Source organism: Podarcis liolepis (genome assembly GCF_965112155.1).
Source record: "Podarcis liolepis genome assembly, chromosome: 1".
Lineage (NCBI taxonomy): Eukaryota > Metazoa > Chordata > Lepidosauria > Squamata > Lacertidae > Podarcis > Podarcis liolepis.
In genome coordinates, this window is record NC_139554.1 from 38935452 (window position 1) to 38957070 (window position 21619).

Below are 21619 nucleotides of genomic sequence, written 5' to 3' on the forward strand. Positions count from 1 at the left end.
GTAGATCAAATGCAGTATATACATCAGAGCTTTAGTGGGAATTGCTGGTAGGTCACTGATATGCAAAGCTAAACTTTAATCGTCTTCAAATGTTTCAGGGCCATTTAGATTGCAATTCTGAGAATCCGGCAAGTGGGGGTGGGGGGAGAAGGGGGGCGTGAATCGTGCAGGGAGGTTGGTGGGGAGGAGGGGAAGGGCAGCGTGTGTGTGTGTGTGTGAGAGAGAGAGAGAGAGAGAGAGAATCGATGGGCCTGATTCACAAGAAAGTTACAGATCATTTACATAGGAAAGGAATGCATGAAAAATCCTTGACTGCTTGCCTCTGTGATTTATGAAAGCCCCTTTCCTGTGCAAGCGATTAACTGCACTCCAAATGCTGTGGGAATCCAGCAGAGAGAAAGTGGCTGAAGAAAAAATGGGGACTGGACTGGGATGGCGGGTAGGGTGGGGGAAGAACTTCATAACCTATTAACCATGTGTCCTGAAGCCCACATCGTCACACATCAGAAGTATTCTTTCAGCTCATCCTCCCCACATTTGTGTCTGTGACGAAAGGGTTGAACCCAGTTCAGATTGCTGTGAGGAACTGTGTTGTGAAATGCCTTCTGCGTGTTAAAGAGCCAGAGTTGTGTAGGGTGAGAGTGTTAGGCTAAGGCCAGGAAATCCCAGGTTCAAACCTCCAGGTGGCCATGACAGTTATTGGGTGACCTTGGGCCACTCGCTCTTTCAGCCCAACATACCGTGCAGGGTTGTTTATGAGGGCAAAATGGGGGGAGGAGGAGAGACCAATGTTTGCTGTCAATGTTTTATTTATTTTACAAAGGTTTAAACTGCTTCCCAGCCTGAAAAACAAGTGGTGGGACTCATTTAACCAGCCCCATCAGTGGAAGCCCTGAATGAGGACGTCTCCTTGCACAATGAGGCTTTACCCCTCTCTCCTCCAACATGTGCCCCTTGCACTGTGCAAAATGGGCTGGGGGGGTGTTTGCAGAAGCTCCAGAACATGGGGGTTGAAGAGGGGGGAGCATTGTTCCATCTGGCAAGCTGCAATGCTCAGATGGAATAATTGGAAGAGCAAGGCATAGCATTCCACCCAGTATGAAATAAAATACAATAAAATTTCCACGAAGCTTAGAAACAATAAAAACAAAAAACAAAAAATGGAGAAAAGGCAGGATAGTAATGTGGTAAGTAACTAAGTAAACAACACCTTCCTTGCATGTAGAAAACAAAGATTTAGGGGAGTAAGATTCCAGTTTAGCCCTCTTCCTGCTGTGCTCCTTTACGGTGTGCATGGAGTTCCATTCCTATGAGGAAACATTCAGACCTGGAGCTTATGCCTGCAGTTGGAAATGATGATCTCTCAGACGTATTTTACCACAGGGTTTTGCGGGATGTGTGTGGATCAGGCCCTAAACAGGGTGGACTTGTTTGAAAAATGTAGGATTGCCCTGAAGGGAGCAGGCTGGATAGTGATGCCTCCATGTTGGTTTTTAAAATCCTCATGGATGGAAGATGAGAAAGGATGCAGGGTGAAGAGTTGACCCTGTGTTTGCTGAAGAATGGCTTCACCTCAGCTTCACACCTGCTTGGGGTGGTTTCTGAAAACCTACCGGAGTACCTTTAAGATTTAGAAGGATTTGTTTTTTAAAAAACAATGTTTACACTGGTTTTGCTTAGCAACAGCCATGAAGAGAGTGTTCAACGGGGAATGCCCGCTGCTTAGCTCATTAAAATATTTAGAAGGAAGCACATCTTACCAGAGCCCCTGGGGCTGCCAAACCATGCCTCTCATTGTTCCAGAAGGCAGGTTGTTTCTCTGCCTGGTTTCCCTTTTCTGTCCTTGAGTGAGCTGACAGGGAAGCTCTTGTTTACAAGCTACCCCTCAGTAACCTGGATCACAAACAGCAGTTCTCCAGTGGTTTCTGAACAGAAAGTACAAAAATGAGTTTTCCTTGTTCACAAGTTTGTTACTCACCTCTCTCTACTTTTCCACAAGAGTTTACACACACACACACACACACACACACACCACTTGGCCATTTTCACATTCGAAAGAGGTGGTTCTGTGACCGTTTTTCATCATTTCAACCACAAATGTAATCGAGGGGAACTTCAAACTTTATGCCCACCTGTGAGTCCCATTGAGTCCCATTGTCTCTATTCAGGCCGAAATGAAAAGAATGAAACCTCTTGGTTCCAGCAGTTCCACTTCTGAACCTCCTACTGAAATTCCTTTGTCCAACAGTGATCACCTTAAGATCAGTAGCAGAGTGTTCTGGCCGACAGAAATGTTCTCTTACTAGACAACATTACGCAGTGCCTGAATGACGATTCAGACCATTAGAAACATTGCAAGTAGAAGTATTTCTCAGTTAGAATCAGCCCTCAGAAGCAGTCCACTTCAACTCTAAAACTTCTACCCTTTTTGCACATCCAGTTTAATTACTTTCAGATAAGATTTCAAATAGTTGGTCTGTGTCTTTCTCATCTGTTCTTTCCTTAAATTTAATTACCAGAATCACACACAATAGAAGTTAAGCCCCAAGTTTCCTTCCACCTTCATCACTTCTCATAACTGCAGTTTGGTGTGTGCACTCTCGCCATCAACAGTAAGATCAGAGCAGTGTTTAGAGAACTTGGAAAACATTGCTGTCAAAGAATTATGTGTTCTTATCCATATAAAGCATTGTGGTAACTTCCCATTCCGTGCCCAAGCAATCTACTAGGAATTCCTTTTTGAAAGATTCAGTATAGCATGCACTTATTTCTTTATATTTTATGTATAAGCCTTTCCTGCTGTTCTGAGTCTTGCTAAAACTAACTAAATCAAAGATGCAAAGAAAAGCGATTAGAACTTCTGCAGGGTGTTTCAGTTCTAATACTTACCAAGTAGGAAACTGTTGTTGGGTTTGTAAAAGCAAAACCAAACTCTTCTTTTGCTTTATTTGAAAGAGAGCATGCAAGGTAGAGCCAAATCACATATCATGTGATAGCCCATTGGTTGGTTGGCTGGTTGGTTATTTATTTATTTATGGCACCATTTGGCAGAAAGATGGGCTGCACATTTAACAAGCAAATAAAGTAAGTAAGTAAGTAAGTAAGTAAGTAAGTAAGTAAGCAAGTGCCAGGAAGGAGCATTTTCACTGGGTATGAAAAGATAATGTTTAACCCCTATCTGCCCTTTCATTGTTCCCAGTGCAAAATCATACATTTTCTTGAGATTATGTCAGGTAAGAAAAAGCACATGGTGTCGATGTATTGCTGTCACAGGCCCCTCTGCATCTGCTACCTTTTTAAAAAACAAAAACAAAACAGAAACAAAAAGCCAGAAAACTGACAGACTTCCAAGTGATGCAGTTAGCACCACAGGTAGTATAGCTAACTATCTGATCTCATGTTGAATAAGCTAGCGCAGCTGATGCAACTACATAGAAAGAAGCTACAGGATGAAGGAAACAACTGAAAACAATGAGAGAATGACCTAGATGAGGAATGGGGAACTGGTGACCCTTCAGATCTTGCTTGTCTCCAAACCCCATCAGCCTCAGGCATAATGGTTAGTTGTTAGGGATGGTGGAAGCTTTAGTTCAACAACAGCTGAAAGTTCATAGGTTAGCCAGCCCTGACTTAGTTCCTTTTTCAGAATGCAATCCATAATCCAGTTGGTCTAGAGCTAGTTGGCTTAAAATTGAAGGAAATTCTTTAAAATAATTGGGTTGTAGATGGTGGTCTTCCTCATTTTATTGTGCCTGTGGCAGTAAATGTTGTTTTTAACTCTTGTTTCTCTGAGTATATTAAGTAACTCACAGCTGATATTTTTACATGGAATATGAATTGCATTACCTCACAAAATCCAAATTTCCTGACCATAAATGGGTTTATTCTAGGTCACACGAGTGGCACATTGTTGGGGCAAAAACAAAGTGCACTTTTAATAACATGGGTGGCAGAAACAAGCATTTTAATCATTCCGAATCGGCAGAGAATGCTGACATGAGGCAAAGTTTTCTGAGCAACTGTTAAATGTGGCCTTCTTCACCTTGAACACTTGGAGGCAGCATTGCCCAGTGAATGCTTCAGAAAGCAACCAGAACACCCAGGATTTGGAAATAAAGCCAAGATTATGAGGCATACGAAGCACAGGAACCTATGGAAATTTCAGTAGCTCTATTTGAGTAAAAAGAATACACCGTGAGGATCAATTTCTATGACTGATCTTTTCCATCCTTGATGTGTCTTCAGAGCGGGGCTTGTGATTTTTCTCCTGAAAGAGAAATAAGAAGCCATGGGGGGTGGGATGGGGGGGGGGTTCATTCCTTTCTGCTATCAAGTGTGGCAGCTCAGTCAAATTCCCATTATGAAGTACTGCCTAGTCAGACATGTCAAGTTGTGTAGCACTCCTTCTCCACGGGCAAAACTCCTATAGTCTGACACCTAGATAAAGGCCAACTATTTCAGAGTTTGAGGCCCAGTGTAGCGTAATGGTTAGAGCAGGGGTCCTCAAACTATGATCCGCAGGCCACATCCGGCCCACCAGGCTCATAAATCCGGCTGAAACGCTGTGCCAGGTTTACCTCAGCACGTGGCGACTGCCTGAAGCGTTGAATGGGAACAAGCACCTCAAGCAGCAGCGGCTCTGACAATGAAACACCGCACTGGGTTGCATAGGAATTCGTTCATATTTTTTTTCAAAATATAGTCCAGCCCCCAACAGTGTCTGAGGGACAGTGAACCGGCCCCCGGTTTAAAAAGTTTGAGGACCCCTGGGTTAGAGTGTTGGAGTAGGGCCTGGGAGACCAGGGCTGAGATCCCCACTCGGCCATGAAGCTCCCTGGGCCAGCACTGACTTCTGGCCTAACTTGCCTCACAGGTGTACATCACCTAGAGCTTCTTCTAGGAAACATAGGATATCAATGTAACTTAGCCATGTTCATTAATTTCAGTGGGTCTACTCTGAGTAATACTTAGCTGAATCCCATCCCTTGTGTTTATACTGGGTAATTTGGACTCATGTGGTTTTTTATTTATTTATATTTATGCCCTTCTTTTCTCTAGCAAGCTCAGTGGGTTGTACACAGGATTCCCAGACCATCTCCCATCAGCCAGACCCAAATTTCAACAGAATTGCTGCAGCATAAGTGTTCAGAATACACCCCTGGGCTTACGCTGCAGATTCATTGTTTCCAGTTAAAAAGGGATGCAATCAGATTTTACGAAGAAGAATGGTGCCATTGTGACTCCAGATTTTGGTGATGATTTGGAATGTATCCTTACCACCACCCTTGGCCAAAAGGAAAAGGAAGTTGTAACAACTGTCCTCTAAATCCCCAAGGCTCATTTGGGTACATGCTAACAACCAGCAAACTTGCAAGAAGTGTGGTAAGGCAAAGGGAGAGCTGTATTGGAAGCAGGTTTCAATAGTCATTGTTTCACATCTGAACCACAATGCGGACGCAGCCCCTACTGAACAGTCTGAATATACACATTTAGATGAAAAACAGGATATGCATTTCCCCACCCGGTTCTTACAGAAGATCGGAGCTGAATTGGAGCCAATGTGCCTTAGCACTGTTCACAGTGCATTAAACTTTATGGTTCTTCAAATTCTGAATGCATGTATTTTTTTCATACATACATATGGAGGTCCTGTGTATGTGTATTAGCACATATTGTTACATACTTGAAACAGTCAAAATCAAATGTGGTTGAATGGACCACTAAGTGGGAGCTTATTTCGCCACCTCCATCCATGTTTTACCAGAACACCACGGGAAATAAGTTACTTTGCCTCATTTGTGTATGGCTTTATTCGGCTATATTTCCTTTGCTTCCTTCTCCTGTCTCTTGCCCCTAGGCCTGTGCCAGCCTTGCTCTCTCAAACTAGGGTTGCTATATTTCAAAAAGTAACATTCCTGACACCCACAAAGTTATTGAACTTTCTTTAGGAAAAACCCAAAATTGTTCACCTTTTTTTTTTAAGATTTTAAGCTTTTTGGAACTGTTTTCACTTCTTTTCCCATCACATTGCCATTTTTACACCCAAATACCTGTCAGGAATTTTCCTGCCGTATGGCAAGCCTACCTCAAACTGACCCTCCATCAGTTTTTAGACTACATGATTGCCTACTCTTAGGGTTGATTCAGAAGCTTGAATTATGATTGTTGAGCTTTCTTCTTTTCTTTTTTGTCCAAAGTTGTTGATCTCATCAACAAAAATGAGTTTTTGAGTTATTTTTTAATGAAAACACCAAAATCTACACTACCGATTTTCCCGGACATTTCAGTGATGTCTGGCCAGCCACTGCTTAATGGGGCGTATGGCAACCCTAGCTTGAATACCATATTTGGAATTCAATTTCTGCCTTATTGTGGATCCTGGCTGCCATTTGCCAAGATACCCCATTGTAAAAGGGAGTTCCAATCTCAACCCAATGCATATTAAGAGCTAATTTTAAGGGCCCCACCCTGAAAGTTCCAGCTTATCCATTATACATACAAATAAAATTCTTTGTGTAGGTTTCTCCTCCCCCCCCCCCAGGTAATTCTATGTTGTTTAATGTACAGCACAATTCTATGCCTGCAACAGGATTTACTTCCAAGTGTGCATAGCAGGAGCAGTGAAACACTGGCCCTTCAGATGCTTTGGGATGACAATTTTATTCTCCCTTTCCATTGGTCATGCTGGCTAGGGCTGATGGGAGTTGAAGTCCATTTGGAGGGCTACGTTTGAAATCCGCCAAGCACATTTTTCACCTGGCCATTGACCACTTGTGACCAAGTGAAGATGCCTGGGTGCCAGGATGGCGCTTGACGTCTCCATCACCTGGAAGTGCGTGCCTGGGGATCCTTGGATCTTGACTGTTTTCACACACTAGCAACACATCCTGTAGAATCCTATCCGCTATATTTTATCTGCACAATTAGAATGAATTTGAGGAACCAAAGAGTCGAATTGAAAAATATGACTTTTGAGCCGCCTGGCCCCAAAATGGCAACTAGGCATTCCATTTTGGCAACTAGCTTATATATCTGAGTTTCTAACACTGGCCACAGGTGTATAATTTGCTCCTGGTGTATATGATTGCAACCTTCAATATCTTTTCAAGAGTCCTTTATCTAAGAAAAGAGAGCAGCCCTTGCTTCCTTCGCTTGGTATGAGTGCTTGTACCCCTGGTTAGGAGAAGAAAAGTCTGCGCATATATGAGGCAGGAAGGAGGGGAGAGAAAGCATTTAATAATGGAGTTGATAAATAAAAGTTCCAAGAGTTTGTGCATGAGCTTGGGAGAGGATGCAAAGGGGAGGGGGAAGATGAAAAGAAGAGAGTTTAGTATATGTAGCAAGAAGCAAAAATCGTGAAGTCCTAAGTTAACTCGCACAATGCTTTCAGGAATGGGGGGGGGGGGACCCAACACTGTCAAAACACAACATTAGTTTTCAGAAGCCTCCAGGCAAGATTTTATTTATTTAACGTTAGCTCCTATTTTAATAACAAAAAAGTGGCAGCATATTCTACATCAAAGAAAAAAACTTTTCCTAATGTTTCCATTCCTCTTCTGAAGTGCAGGCACTGAAGTAATGGAGCTGTCTGTCTCGAAATAATTACGTGAGTGGCAGGATCTCAACCCCAGGAAAGCTTTTTGTCTGCACTGGGGATTGTGCTATAAAGAGTGTCGTGTCTTGTACTGCGGAAACCAAACACCAATGGGGGGTAACTGGTTTAGCTATTGAAATAGTTATATTATGTAGATAATTACCCCCACACACCTGAAAACAGACTAGTGCTAAACGCCTGGCTCTGAAAGCCACTATCTTTTATTCCTGCATCAATAACAGAGATGCTGTCATGGACCACCATGTGGAGATTTCCATGCTGTCATCAATGAGCTAATTTATACCGTGCCTTTTACCTTGCAAGGCAATCAACATTATTAAAGCAGCTTTTCAAAGGCAGGAAACACTCTAATGACTCATTTGAGGTGTCCATGATTACTTTCATTTATTATGATCAGTGTATTTGGCTGCAAGGTAAATATTCCCACATATTCTTTGAGATTGTGTTAAATGAAAGGAATGGCAGCGAGTTACCTGCCAACCACTCAAGAGTGACTATACACAGCAGATTTGGAGGCCCCGTTCTTGAGGTGTAAACAGCAGGACACGAGTTAATCAGACATGGAGAAGGAACTCAGAGGAATAAAGGAAGGTGAAAATGCAATTTAAGTCCCACTTCAATATTAGCATTTTTGATCGTGCCATATTGTATATGGTAAATATATCCAAGAAGCAGTTCCCTCCCTCTCTCTCACTTTCAGAAAGTGAGAGAGAGAAAGTGAGAAAGCGAGACATAGAAAGTCCCATAAAAAGCACCAGGTCCTTCTGGAGCAGTAGTCCTGGAGTCAGACGGTCCATGCTGCTTTCAGGTGAAGTTGGCACAAAATGACATCACAGGGTGGCCCATGATATCAACAATGATATCAAATTGAATCATAACCCAGCCCACGCGAAAACCTATCTTTAAATATGAAACTTCCAACACATTTCAGTAATTATTAGGGAAATTATCCCCCTCCCCTTCCCAAAAGAGCCCAAGGCCACAGCAGCAGAACAATAAAAACAATACAAATATATTTTTAAAGCTATGGGTCAATGCCAGCTGATCAGCACCACCACCACCAATGGGGCCTCCCCTGGTTATCATAAGGTGATAGTGAGGTTAGGAATATTTTAAGTATTTGGGTCCCTGAGTACAAAGCCTCTGAGTGGCTAGGACCAAAGTCCCTGTACTAACACCCTAAATTGGGCATGGTAGCTCAATGAAAGCCAGTGTGGTGTAGTGGTTAAGAGTGGTAGACTTGTAATCTGGTGGACCGGGTTCGCTTCCCCGCTCCTCCACATGCAGCTGCTGGGTGACCTTGGGCTAGTCACACTTCTCTGAAGTCTCTCAGCCTCACTCACCTCACAGAGTGTTTGTTGTGGGAGAGGAAGGGAAAGGGGAATGTTAGCTGCTTTGAGACTCCTTCAGGGGAGTGAAAGGCGGGATATCAAGTCCAAACTCTTCTTCATTTTTAAATTTTTTTAAATACTTTTATTTTGCTTTAAACAAATACATATAAATATGGACAACCAAAATTACAAAAGAAAATTCCTTAATAGTAATAATGATGAAAAAAGCAAAAAAAAAACCCTACCAAAAATATCAAAGTACATGGCATAAAACATAAGCCATTATGGGAAAGAAAAAAGGAAAAGGAAAAAGGAAAGGAGGAGGATGAGAAAAAAAGAGGGGGGGGGGAGAGGAAGATGAGCCAAAACACAAGAAGGCTCATCTATTCTTCTTCTTCTACTGTCCTCTCATTACATGGTTCTATCAAACGGCCACACTCAACATCCTGGGCGCTGCATTCAGCACTTGGTGCAGCTCCCAGATCATCTTCAAAGGCAGCCCTACATAGAGTGCATTAAAGGCATAAGAGAAGCATATTGAATCAGGCCACTGGCCCATCCAGTCAAATATCCTGTTTCCACAGTGGCCAACCAGATGCCTATGGGAAGCCGACAAGCAGGATCTGAGGGAAAGAGGACTCTTCCCACTTGTGGTCCCCAGCAACAGCTCTTGGCTTGCTGTTTCCAGGGGTGGAGGGAGAGCACAGCCATCATGGCTAGCAGCTATTGCTAGCCTCGTCCTCCGTGAATTTGTCTGACCCTCTTTTAAAGCCAACCAACTTGATGGCCGTTGCTACCTCTTGTGGGAGCAAATTCTAGCATTTAGCTGTGCGTTGTGTGAAGAAGTGCTTTCTTCTGATTGTCCCGAATCTTCTAATCCTCAGCATCATGGCCTTGAGTTCTAGATTTGTAGAATTGCAAAGTTGGAAGGGCTCACAAGGGTCAACAAGTCCCACCGCCTGCAAAGCAGGAATCTTTTGCCCAAAGTGGGTCTCGAACCCACCACCCTGAATCTCGTGCTCTTCCTACTGAGCTGTCCCAGCAAGTATTGTAAGGGAAAAGAACTTTTCTCTACCCACTTTCACCAAATTATGCATAATTTTGTATGATCACTGGATTCCTGGACATGAGAACCACCCACACACAGCAGCTCCATCTTATCAGGATTCAGCTTCAGTTTACTGGCCACCTATCCATGAATGATTGACCCCAAAGTATTGTCTTTTCATATCACACATCTTGCACTGGCTCCCAGTGGAGTATAGGGTCAGGTTCAAGGTGCTGGTTTTGACCTTTAAAGCCCTTTGTGGCTTAGGGCCCTCGTATCTACGGGACCGCCTCTCATGGTATGCCCCGCAGAGGACTTTAAGGTCCATGAATAACCATAGTTAGAGGTCCCGGGCCCTAAGGAAGTCAGACTAACCTCCACCAGGGCCAGGGCCTTCTCAGTGATGGCTCCGACCTGGTGGAATGCTCTGTCCCATGAGACTAGGGCCCTTCAGGATTTAACCTCCTTCTGTCAGGCCTGTAAGACAGAGCTATTCCGCCTGGCCTTTAATTTGAATTCAGCCTGATCTTTTATTTCCATTCTCTTCCTTCCCCCTCCCCTTTTATGAAGATCACCCACTCTAAGACCCCACAGCTAATTCTCCCCCGGCCTCCTTGCTGGCCCAAGTAGGACCAATTCAGCCAGCTAGCCCTGGAGAATATATAATTGATTTTTGAATTTTATTGTTATTCATGTTTTTATACTGTATTTTATGCTGCTTTTATAATTAAGTGTTTTAAAGTGTTTTAAATTTGTTGTTAGCTGCCCTGAGCACAGTTTTTGAACCGGGAAGGGCGGGGTATAAATAAAATTTTATTATTATTATTAATATAGGATAGTTAATATCCACTTTTTGAAAATACACAACTGTCTGAAGCCTATGAAAGCCTGTTAAATAGATTTTAGGGAAGAAGGACTGAAGCAAAAGAGAGAAAACACCATTATTAGAAAATAGATAAAAATCAAACAGGTGTCTTGTGGTGCAGGTAGCCTAAGGAGGCTTTTTAAAGTATGGAAGGCATTGCTGAACAGGCCAGGGAAATGAACGAAGGTCCTAGGCCAGGGGTAGCTTATGCAGACCCTCCAAGTGTCCCCATTTTCCAAGGACATCCCTGATTTAGAGAAGCCGTCCCGGTTTATAATTTGATCTTGGAATGTCCCACTTTTCCTTAGGATGTCCCTATTTTCACTGGAGAAATGTTGGAGGGTATGAAGTTATCCAACGCCCAAGCCGTCTGAAGACAATCCTGTATAGGGAAGTTTTTTAAATGTTTAATTGTGTTTTTATATATGTTGGAAGGTGCCCAGAGTGGCTGGGGCAACCCAGCAAGGTGTGTGGGGTATAAATAGTACAATTATTATTATGGAATGGGACGTCCCTATTTTCATCAGAGAAATGTTGGAGGGTAGGTTGATGTGGTATCCTATAGATGTTCTTGGTCTAGAATTCCCATCAACCCTAATCAGCATTGCCAACGAGCAGGGATTATGGAGGCCAAGAACAATGGGAAGGCATCACCTTCCTTCTGTTCAAGGTATCACCAATAAGCAGTTGTACACAATTCAAAAAAAGGAGAAAGAATGACTTGAAGAACAACAATTGACAAAAATCCATCCCGAAACTAGAATAAAAGATGAAGGAGTGTGTCACCAACAACAAAAGGGGGGGGCATTTGCATGTAACATAAGGGTTCATTTCTCAGGTATCCAGTCTTTTTTTTGTAAATTAAAATTTTAAATATGTGTAAAAAATTCAGTGTTCAGATGAAAGTAAGTTATATATTTTTTTTCAAAAAAGCTTTCAAGATCTCAAGTCTGTAGTTTGAATGCTTAGCTAATACATCAACACTGGCTAGCCTGCCAAAAACACTAGAATACACGGAAAGAGATCATAAATTAGTAAATTATCAACTCTTCTTAATATGAATCTCCAGTGCCAGACACAGTTATAATAGTAAAAGCAGGTTACCTAGAAATAAGTGCCAGAGTCTAATCAAAAAGTGGAGGGCAGTTTTTATTTTAACTGGGTTTGTAGAAGTAATCTTGATTTTAGAGAGGCCGCCATGATTTAACTTGGACACTTGAAAACCTTGCACATTTCAGATTTCAGTGTTCATCTGGGGAACTATAATACCACACAGTAGAATCTTTATTAAATCAGTGCATTCATTTATTTGAGATAAAATTTTTTATTCAATCATTGTATTTTGATAGAGTAGACTATAGCACACCAACGCGAGATAATGGATTGAACAGAGCATCCTTGAAGGAGAATCGCTTGCTTCAGATCACCTCTTTTTTCCTCAGGAGACATTCTGCTTCCAACACCCGCACAAATTCCAAAGCTTGGGCAGAAAGATGCACCAGTGATACCTGGTGCAACAAATCAGATTTTGATTCACCTCCCTATAAAACTCGGGGAGGGGTGAATCAAATAATCCCTGCTTAAAATACCACAGTGTCATCTTTTAACCTATCTAGGAAGATCGGCTCTGGTGCTTTTATGGCAGCTCAGCCATGTGTACTGCAAAGGCTCGCTAGCATCGAGGCTATCATTTCGACAGCTTTCAGGAAGAGAGAAGCAGAAAGTTATATTCCACTAGTTTTCCTCCTGTCGTCCTGCTTAATCATTCCGTTTAATCTCCTTTTCTGTAATTAAAGACTTTGTAGCACATGCTGATGCATGTCTACTCAGAAGTAAGTCTAATTTATATTAGTGGGACTAAACAACAACTCCTCCCAGGTAAGTGTGTATAGATAGCACTGCAGCTTTAATCATGCAGGAAGTTTATTCAGTTCTGTTACCTATTACAGAAATTGATTGTATGTAATGGTTGTTATTATTACTACTAATATATTGTCTTGATATTCATCTCTTGATACACTGAAAAAGAGACACACACAGAGAGAGAGAGAGAGAGAGAAAGAAAGAAAGAAAGAAAGAAAGAAAGAAAGAAAGAAAGAAAGAAAGAAAGAAAGAATGAATTTCCAGGTTGCATACTGTTAACACAGATTCCCTTTTGGATTGAAGTGCTCTTTCTCTCAAGATTGCATTTGCAGCATTGGCGTACCTTGTGAGTCATAACATGAATAAATTGTAAATTTTCCTGAGGGTTTAATACAAATCAAGGAAACCGAAAAATTTTCTTTTGTTTGTATATCTATTTTTTTAAGCCCTGAAAACTAATGTCTTACTGTGGCATTCGTATTTACACTCCTGAGATCAAAACCTGTCTAGGTAAAATCTATTGCACTGTCAATCTGGTGTAGCTTTTTGTTTTTTTAGCATTTATAAATTTCAAATATTAAACCTCTTTACTCCATTTCTCCTCCCACGTCAGAACACACAATCTGGTTACAAAGAGACCAGGAGAGAGAAAAAGGGGTGCTGTTTGAAATTTCTCTCTTCCAGCAGGCCAGGTAGTTATGATGAAAGTATTTCAGTGTTAAAAAAAGATAAAAAGGTGTTAAGACGCTTTCTTCTGTTGTGTAAGTTCCGGGTCTCTAAGTGAAGCAGCACCTAACTTGCATATCAATATTGAACAAATTGCCTTGTTCCTGTTTAAAAACTCAGCAAACCTGGCTGATATACAACAGGGAACAAATGTGAAATATTCCAAAGACAAAAAGTCAGTGTTATCAGAAGGCTTCCCATAAAGTTTCCTTTATAAGTTTCCTTTTATTCAGTTGTCAACCCCCCAACCCCTGCCTAGACCAGGTTGGGGGTTTTTTTTGCATCCAATATAAAATTATAAGTGGACATTAAAAATGGTTGGGAAAGAGTTGAAACTAGGCATTATTATTTTGAAAACAGCAACAAAAACCACACCACATATTGACATATTTGAAAGACTGGCATCATTTGTGCAGGTAATACAAATAAATAGTACGTTGATACCTTTATCTTAAAATGAAAGCAGTATTAAAAGTAAGAGGAGGAAATATACTTGAAACACTTTCCAGGCTCCTTGGATGTGATGGAAACTACTGAGCTATCCAGATACACACATGGGGTGCAATCCAACATAGGGATGTTGCACAAGTGATGTGGGAGATGCAGAAGTGCAGCTTCTCCCTGGACCACTGGGGTAACACCCAGGCCATAGGGCATTCTTGCAGCTTCTTCCCACATCAGCAATGCCCTAGATTTGGGAGAGTTGAAGCTGCTGTGGCAAGGAACTCCTCCCAGTTCCTTTATGATGCTACCCTAGAGCTCTTTGATAGCAGTTGCTGCTCTGTTCTTTTTGGTGATTCGCCGTTCTGCATCTGCAAGAGGTTCCCCAAGATGGAAATGAAGCTGGCTTGTGCAAAAAAACCAGGCCCCATCTGCAGCATACATTTAAAGCAGTATTATACCACCTTAAACAGCCACGGCTTCCTCCAAAGAATCCTGGCAGCTGTATCATCCTCCTCATCATCCTCATCCTCATCCTCATCCTCATCCTCATTTATTAAATTTATATAACGCCATATACCCACAGGTCTCAGGGTGGTTTACAAGATAAAATTACAATATAAAAACACAACATACACAATCAAAATATAAAGAGAAACAGCCCTCCACATACACAAAAAGTTAGAAACAATTAAAAACAATCATTATTATTATTTTAAAAACACACAATTAAAAAGCAGCTTAAAAGAATGTAACCAGTATTCTCTGCTGGGCAGCACAGCAGCTGTCCTTTTGTAGTCTATCAGGCCTAGGCCTGGTGGAGAGAGGCAGGAGAAGGGCCCTCAGACTTTTGGCAGATGTAGCAGTAGTTTGTTAAAGGTACCAAGAGTTAATAATCCATCTCTTTTCTCAAGATAATTTTGGGACCTGCAGCTCTCTGAAGGGACTAGGAGTCCCCTAACAACTCTCAGCACCCTTAACCAATGCTGCTTTAAATGTGGACCTAGTGCAGATCCCAGTTCTGGATTTTTCAGGAGTACCTGTCAGCCAGCTCTGACACATTTACTTACTTACTTAATTTTATTTACGGCTATTAGCCCATAAAATATGTACAAACGTAAAAGGGCAGAGGCATAAAGACCGATATATACGGCACCAGAAAGAGAACACCACGATGCAAGGGTGGGACATTGAGCCGAGCCAAATAACAGCTTGGGGCCCGGAGAGCTCCAAGGGGCGGATTGCAGAAAAAGGAAAACTGAAAACGAGATCCAACATGCACTCTCATCATAACTGTCCGATTAGTTTTGATGTTGTTGTTGTTTTTTAGTGGTTTTTGTGTGTGAGATAACCGCGTTCAGGAATCTCGCCACCTGCAGAGTTACAGAAGGATCTGTATCCTGCAAAAGTAGTGCAGCGTGTGACTCAACAGGCCTGCCAACCAAGCGCAATAAAACAGGACCCAGGAATTTAGTCCTGGCTATGCTATGTAGGGGACAGTTGAACATTATATGTGGAAGAGATTCAACAGTTTTCCCGTCACACACACATCAGCTCTGACACACTTGAAAGCTTTGACCTTCATCCCATTTTCTGTTTGTTAACTTATTGCTTGCTCACTCTTTGTTCTGAAGCAACAAAAGATAAAAACATGCGATTAAAACTGTCTTGATAAATATAAAGCCTGTATCATTTGCAAAATTATTTCAGTGCCACAAGATAGGAAAGGGGGTGGGGGGTGGGGATAAACAGAGAGAGAGAGAGAGAGAGAGAGAGAGAGAGAGAGAGAGAGAGAGATGCTAGGGTTAAAAAGTTTAACTAACATACCCCAGTCATTTGCCAGTTATGAAAAAGTTGTAGAGATTAAAATAAATATTGCTTATGACCGATGTGCCAGTACATTGGTTGACAGCACTTTGTTGTTCAGTAAAAAAAGAAAGAAAAAGAAATATGACCTCCAACATTCAGGCTGTGCTGGGACAATTTTTAAGCACGCCTATGCCTTCCTCTTTCAAAAAGACTTGTCAGTAGCACACATGAAAAGGATATTGGGATTATAATCAATCACAAGCTACAATATGAGTCAGCTATCTGATGAGGCTGCAAAAAAGTCTAATGCGATTTAGGTATCCATTAATAAAACCGTAGAGTGGTATCCAATTATGGCTGGAATCTGTCAGAGGAAATGGGGAGGCAATTTTTGCCAATTTTCCTCCCCCCTTGTGATTCCCTCTGTATCTGTTCCACAGTGCTGGGGGTTGCCAAGAGCAGATTTAGGGGGTATGTAGGGCACTATAGGGAGGGGTAAACTGGAAATTGCCTTCTTCTCCATTATGCTAATGGATTCCCTTCCATCAGCATATGATCACCACTGGATATCACCCATAGATTTCCAGTCCTGTGAAATAGAGTACTGGACCCAGTGCTGCACTTTCAGGCATATTGGAACTGATTATGAGGAGGGCAACGAAGATGGGCTATAGCACAGAGAACGAGGCATACAAGAGGCTTAAGGGACTGTGCATGCTTCGTCTAAAGAAAAGAGGACTGAAGGAAACCATTTCTATTTTATTGGGTTGTCCTTGCTTTTATTTTGATTACGTATTTTGTGTTTTTATATTGTGATTTTATCCTGTGAACCACCCTGAGACCTGCAGGTATAGGGTGGTATACAAATTTAAACAATAATAACAACAATTTATTTTATTAAAATGTTGAGGTCCTGTACTCCCATTGCAGCAGCACCATGCAGGCTCATAACTTAAAATATTATAAATCTGTGAAAACAAGTATAGAAAACACATAGATCAAGGAGACAAAACCTGCAGTCAAAATGAAGCAAAAAATGTTATCTGTCACATACCAGAAAAGTCTGCTAGAATGAAATGGTCTTTAGTAAACAATGGAAAACAGTGAGGGTGTGGGGGCAGCCATACCTTGTGGAGCAAGTAGTTTCATAATAGAAATTGAGCCATTGAGATCTGTCTTATGCTACCTAAAAATGCTTTCAACATAGGTCTTCAAATACTTAACAGCTCCACTAATGCAAGCACTTTTGGCTGTGCAACCCTGTCTCCTAGTGAGCCCCCTAAATAAGTTCTGGGCCCCCCCCTTTCTGGAGCAGGAACACAGAGGGAGTAAATAGGAAGGCAAAGTTCCGCTGTTCAGGCAAAACTGCCTGGATGAGTGTTTAGCTGTATTCTGCCCTGGATAACATTCTGCCACATAGATAGGACAAAGTCTAGATTGAATGGGCCTAAGCTACAGGAGAGTAGATTTGGGTTGAACATTAGGAGAAAATTCTTGAAGGGATTAGAGTCTGACAGTGGAACAAATTAGCTAGAGAGGTGGGTCCTCTTTCTTATTGGACATAAGGCAGAAACTGGGCAGACGTGTGGGGAATGTTGTAGCTCCAGATTTACTGCACTGAACTAGTGGGTTGGACTTGATAGCCCACACAACCCTTTTCTAACTCTACAATTCTGTGATGTGCTGAAAACTTCTCCATGCAAAGAAGTATAAAGAGCTGCTTTGCTGCTTTCAGATGGAATGTCCCCATGCCATAATCAATATGGGATGAAGCAATGGAGAAACCTCTTAATACATTCACAGCAGCAGGGCAGAGCCTCACCGAAACCAAGTGGCTTTCAGCTGTGGGCTTGTTGCAGATACTGGCAAATTAAGCCTGCGGGTATAATTCACTCACATAAATTTTCTAGGGAACATCCAGCCCTCAACAGTTGGCTGTTGGGAGTGAGGAAAGGGTTGCTTGTAAAATGCTGTAAAACACAGCCAGAAGCTCAGTTCAAAGCAGGATAAATTTAATCAGAAATTTGCACAAGGCAAAAGTTTTATCTTATGGCTGCAGGAAGATCCTGGCAGCCAGATCCATAAAAAAAGTCATGTAATAATACATTAAAGGCAATGGGAGCAAAATTCAGACCTTGGTTTAGCAAAATGCTTCTCTGTGGAATTACTGAACAGAGCGGCTTCCATATTCTGTAACCGCACCAAGTGTAACTCCATTTGCACCAACTGCAGTCCAGAACTGTCCAAATGACTTTTGAGAAGTTAATCCCTGTCTGAAGGCATGCTGCTGGAAGGTCTAGTTTCAATGGCAGACATCTAGCTGATGATGCCCCCCCCCCCAGGCAGAAGCTGTTGTCTGGGCATTTGCTGCCACTACCACCACATGTGGCAAAGGGTGCAGCGGAGGAGGAAAAGTCCCCGAGTCAAGAGGCTCCATTTGGTAATCCCAATCTAGAGATCTGCCACCAAGCCAGGAGGCTGAGTTGAAGCTGCCACTGCTGCCTGGTAAAGCTCTCCCATCTTGTCTGCAATGCAGGAGATGACCTTTTGCAGATGCCCCTCCCCGGAAATGTCTATTTAGGGAAGGCTGTACCAGTAATGCTGAAGCTGCGGTGATGGATTTGTATTTGCATGCTATGAATACTAATAGGCACTCTCTGGAGGCTTCATTTTTTACAACAAATTGGCAGTGGATCCATTCTGAGTACTCAGTTAGGTTTTCCTGCAGTCTGCTATGGGGCATGAATGAGCCCCTTGAGCTTTGGCAGCTGTTTTCCTCTCAGAGCTAATGATGGGATCCTCATGTGTGTACAGGACTCTGGATCTCAGGCAATATGGGGCCATTTACTGTACTTATGACAGTACAGTACATTAAGCTTAACAGGGCTGTGTCAGCATAAATAGTGCATTCCCTTGAAACAAGACTCTGATCAACAGAAGGTACACCAGTATGAGGAAATTACCAATTAAAGGCAACATGTTGAGAATCTTCCCCAAAACTATCAAAGGATGTATAAAAGTAATTAAGGGATTTTCCACGTAAACTTAGGAGTCTTCTATAAAGGTTATGTTAAAGCAATGGAGTATGATCTGATCCTGGTTATGAAAGATACAAGGCAGGAGAGATTATGGAGTTATCGATGTGACATTTAAATTCCCTGTCAGATACCAGACGATATTGCAAAACTCCCATGGTGAAAAGTTGGGAAAACGGTATCTTTTGCCAAAAGTTTCAGGTACAGACAGGCCTGCTTGTTAATGCGCCACCATCATTTTCAATACAGTCACGTGATGTCTTCTTGCTTTTATAGTGGAATGAATAGGCCAATGCTCAGTGTTTAGCTACTGGCTGAGCCAACACACTATGTGAATAATTTTGTTACCGGGTAAATCCATCACAGGTACCATAATTAGAGATGGTGCTTTCCTGCCCATTTGCTCTTCGAGATGTCCTCGGAGTCCTGCAAGATAAATAAACAGATCCACTGATACCTTTCAACTCATTTAAGCATTCAAAAACAACATAACCACATACTGCAAATAAGTGTATTTGTCTAAAAAGAATGAAAAACAGCCTGATTAAAATAAAGAAATCCCTTTGGTATGATTCAGCACAGCTCCTTTGACATTTTGATGCAGGAGTTCAGATTGCGGCTTAATGCAGGAGAGCTTTCCCCACAGTTTCATCCTAGTTTGTTGGTTGAAAAGCCAGGAACTTGGTAATATCATAATTTCCAGTATTTCTTTTCTATAATGTGCTATACATAGAAACTGCCTCAACCACACAAATGGTACTATGATTTAATAAATAATAAAATAAAGACAACTTGGAACCTGCACGTTGGTTCCAAATGCAAGATGTTTATGTAATTAATGTAGAAGTAAACAATCCTCTTTTATAGTTCTTGTCATCTGATTTTTAAAGCACGGACAGGAGACTGAGACATGAGCTCTGGCAGTAGACAAAAGCAGTCAACTAGCTTTGATGCCAACTAGCATTTATTTATGAATATTCTCCTGTTTGTGTACTGTGTATTTTTAGTACTCTGCTTTTGTTCTTATTTACTGGTTTATTATTGGTTTCTTTAAATATGTTGCATTTCTATATGCTTAGGTTTATGTTGATAATACTTGTGTGCAAGTCTTTTATTATTAGGCTGGTTCTCCTATACCAATCCAGTCACGCACTGAGATCTTCTTCCGAGGCTCTTCTCTGGGTACACTCATTATCACCAGGGGCCAAATACTATTACTTCAGAGGCAGGCAAATATTTCGCTAGGCTTTTAAACCCTTTCCAGCAGATTTTGGTTTTTATTCTGATTGCAGTTTTTTTTTAATCTTCTGCACTATGCTGCTGTTTCATTGTTTTCAGGTGTGCTGTGTATGTTTTCAGAATGAGACAAATTTTGTATTTTTATTCTTCTTGTCAGTTATACAAGGAATGCAGATTAGTAATGAAGGTGTGGTGTATCCAATTACCGTATTTTTCGCTCTATGAGACGCACCAGACCACAAGACGAACCTAGTTTATGGGGGAGGAAAACAAGGAAAAAAATATTCAGAATCTCAGAAGCCAGAACAGCAAGAGGGATCACTGCGCAATCCCTCTTGCTGTTCTGGCTTCTGTGATAGCTGCGCAGCCTGCATTCGCTCCATAAGACGCACACATACTTCCCCTTACTTTTCAGGAGGGAAAAAGTGAGTCTTATAGAGCAAAAAATATGGTAATTAATAAGGTAGAGGGAGCAAATAAGGCAGTACCATAATGCAGATTTATCTTTAACACTCACTTCCAAAGAAATAAGACAAGTTCCCAAAAAAATTCCTCCTAGACTTTTTTTACAGTGCAGGCATGTGCCTGTTTAGAAGTAACCCCCAATGCTCATTGGAATTAATTGTAAGTGCAAATAGCACTGCAGCCTCAATATGAATGTTTCTTAAATGTGTAGAAATGTGAAATGTCATTTTGTCAACAGTTAACTAGGTGTTATATTGTATTGCTTCTTTTTTGTATTGTTTAATAAACTTTTTTTTAAAGAACTCAATTCAAGACTGTTTTTCAACAAATTTATTTATTTGCTGGCAAATATGACTGCCCCTCCAATGTTTCATGATGCTGAGATCCATAGGCTAATTAATAGATTTCATTAGATTTACCACAAATCCAGCTCATTCAAATAATGTACGAGAATAATTTAAGAAAATGATGGAAAAGCAATTGCAAGAAACACTCCTTTTCTTAATCAAGTCATAATGCATCCTTTTAAGGAAAGTGGTAGTTACTAAGCCATGTTGCATTTTTGTGGCCAAAAATGTTTTCTATTTCTGTGCCGCAGAGCACAAATCTGAAGGACACTGGGGAGGGGGGAAGATGCTAGATTTGGCTTTCAACTGGTCTCCCATTGTCAGATTCTACAATACTGCAATTGTAGTAATGCAGTGTTTCATAACATTACAAAGCTTAGCTACATATACAGAAAATGTTATTCTTTTCCTACGATTTCAGCGCTGTCAACAACCTGTGCCATTCAGAGACGATATGCTGATGCTGGTGATTATTATTTTACTTAACAGCTTTACGAGACTAGAGCATTGTCCAAGGCCTTCTCATGCAGATATTGCATTGCTTGGAAGGGGTTAACAGATGGAAATGGTTGATGTTAGAGGTGAATATTGACTGAGCTGAACCCAAGATCAATAGTTGCCTCAGAAGTCAAAAGGACTTCATGTTCCATGTTTAAAACAACTTGGTCTATGTTTTCCAGCAATGTGCTCATTCAGGGTCAGCTAAGCACCATTGCAATAAGGCAACTGGAAATGTACACGGCAGCTACATTTGCACACACTTGTCAAGTGGATGAGAGGCAACCCATTGAGAGCACAAACTAGCAAAAGCCTTGCCCAATGAAATCACTGGCAC

The 21619-nt window shown here is 41.5% G+C and overlaps 1 protein-coding gene and 1 long non-coding RNA gene across 5 annotated transcripts in view; both read right to left on the reverse strand.

Moving 5' to 3' along the window:
- Positions 1–14428: 14428 nt before the first annotated feature.
- On the reverse strand, positions 14429–15567 carry LOC310710478. Its single transcript, XR_014528085.1, has 2 exons — positions 15433–15567; positions 14429–14929 (listed from the first exon to the last, which is right to left on the reverse strand). It is a non-coding gene; the product is annotated as an uncharacterized lncRNA (long non-coding RNA).
- Positions 15568–16579: 1012 nt separating this feature from the next.
- DPH6 (diphthamine biosynthesis 6) overlaps positions 16580–21619 on the reverse strand; it is a 233211-nt gene continuing 228171 nt past the window's right edge. For all 4 annotated transcript variants that reach the window (XR_014527169.1, XM_083507550.1, XM_083507552.1 and 1 more), the window contains one exon: positions 16580–19159. Coding sequence is in view for 3 of the 4 variants with exons in the window: in XM_083507550.1 (XP_083363676.1) it covers positions 19041–19159 (119 nt within the window). In the remaining variant the exon portion in view is untranslated. The remainder of the gene's footprint in view (positions 19160–21619) is intronic.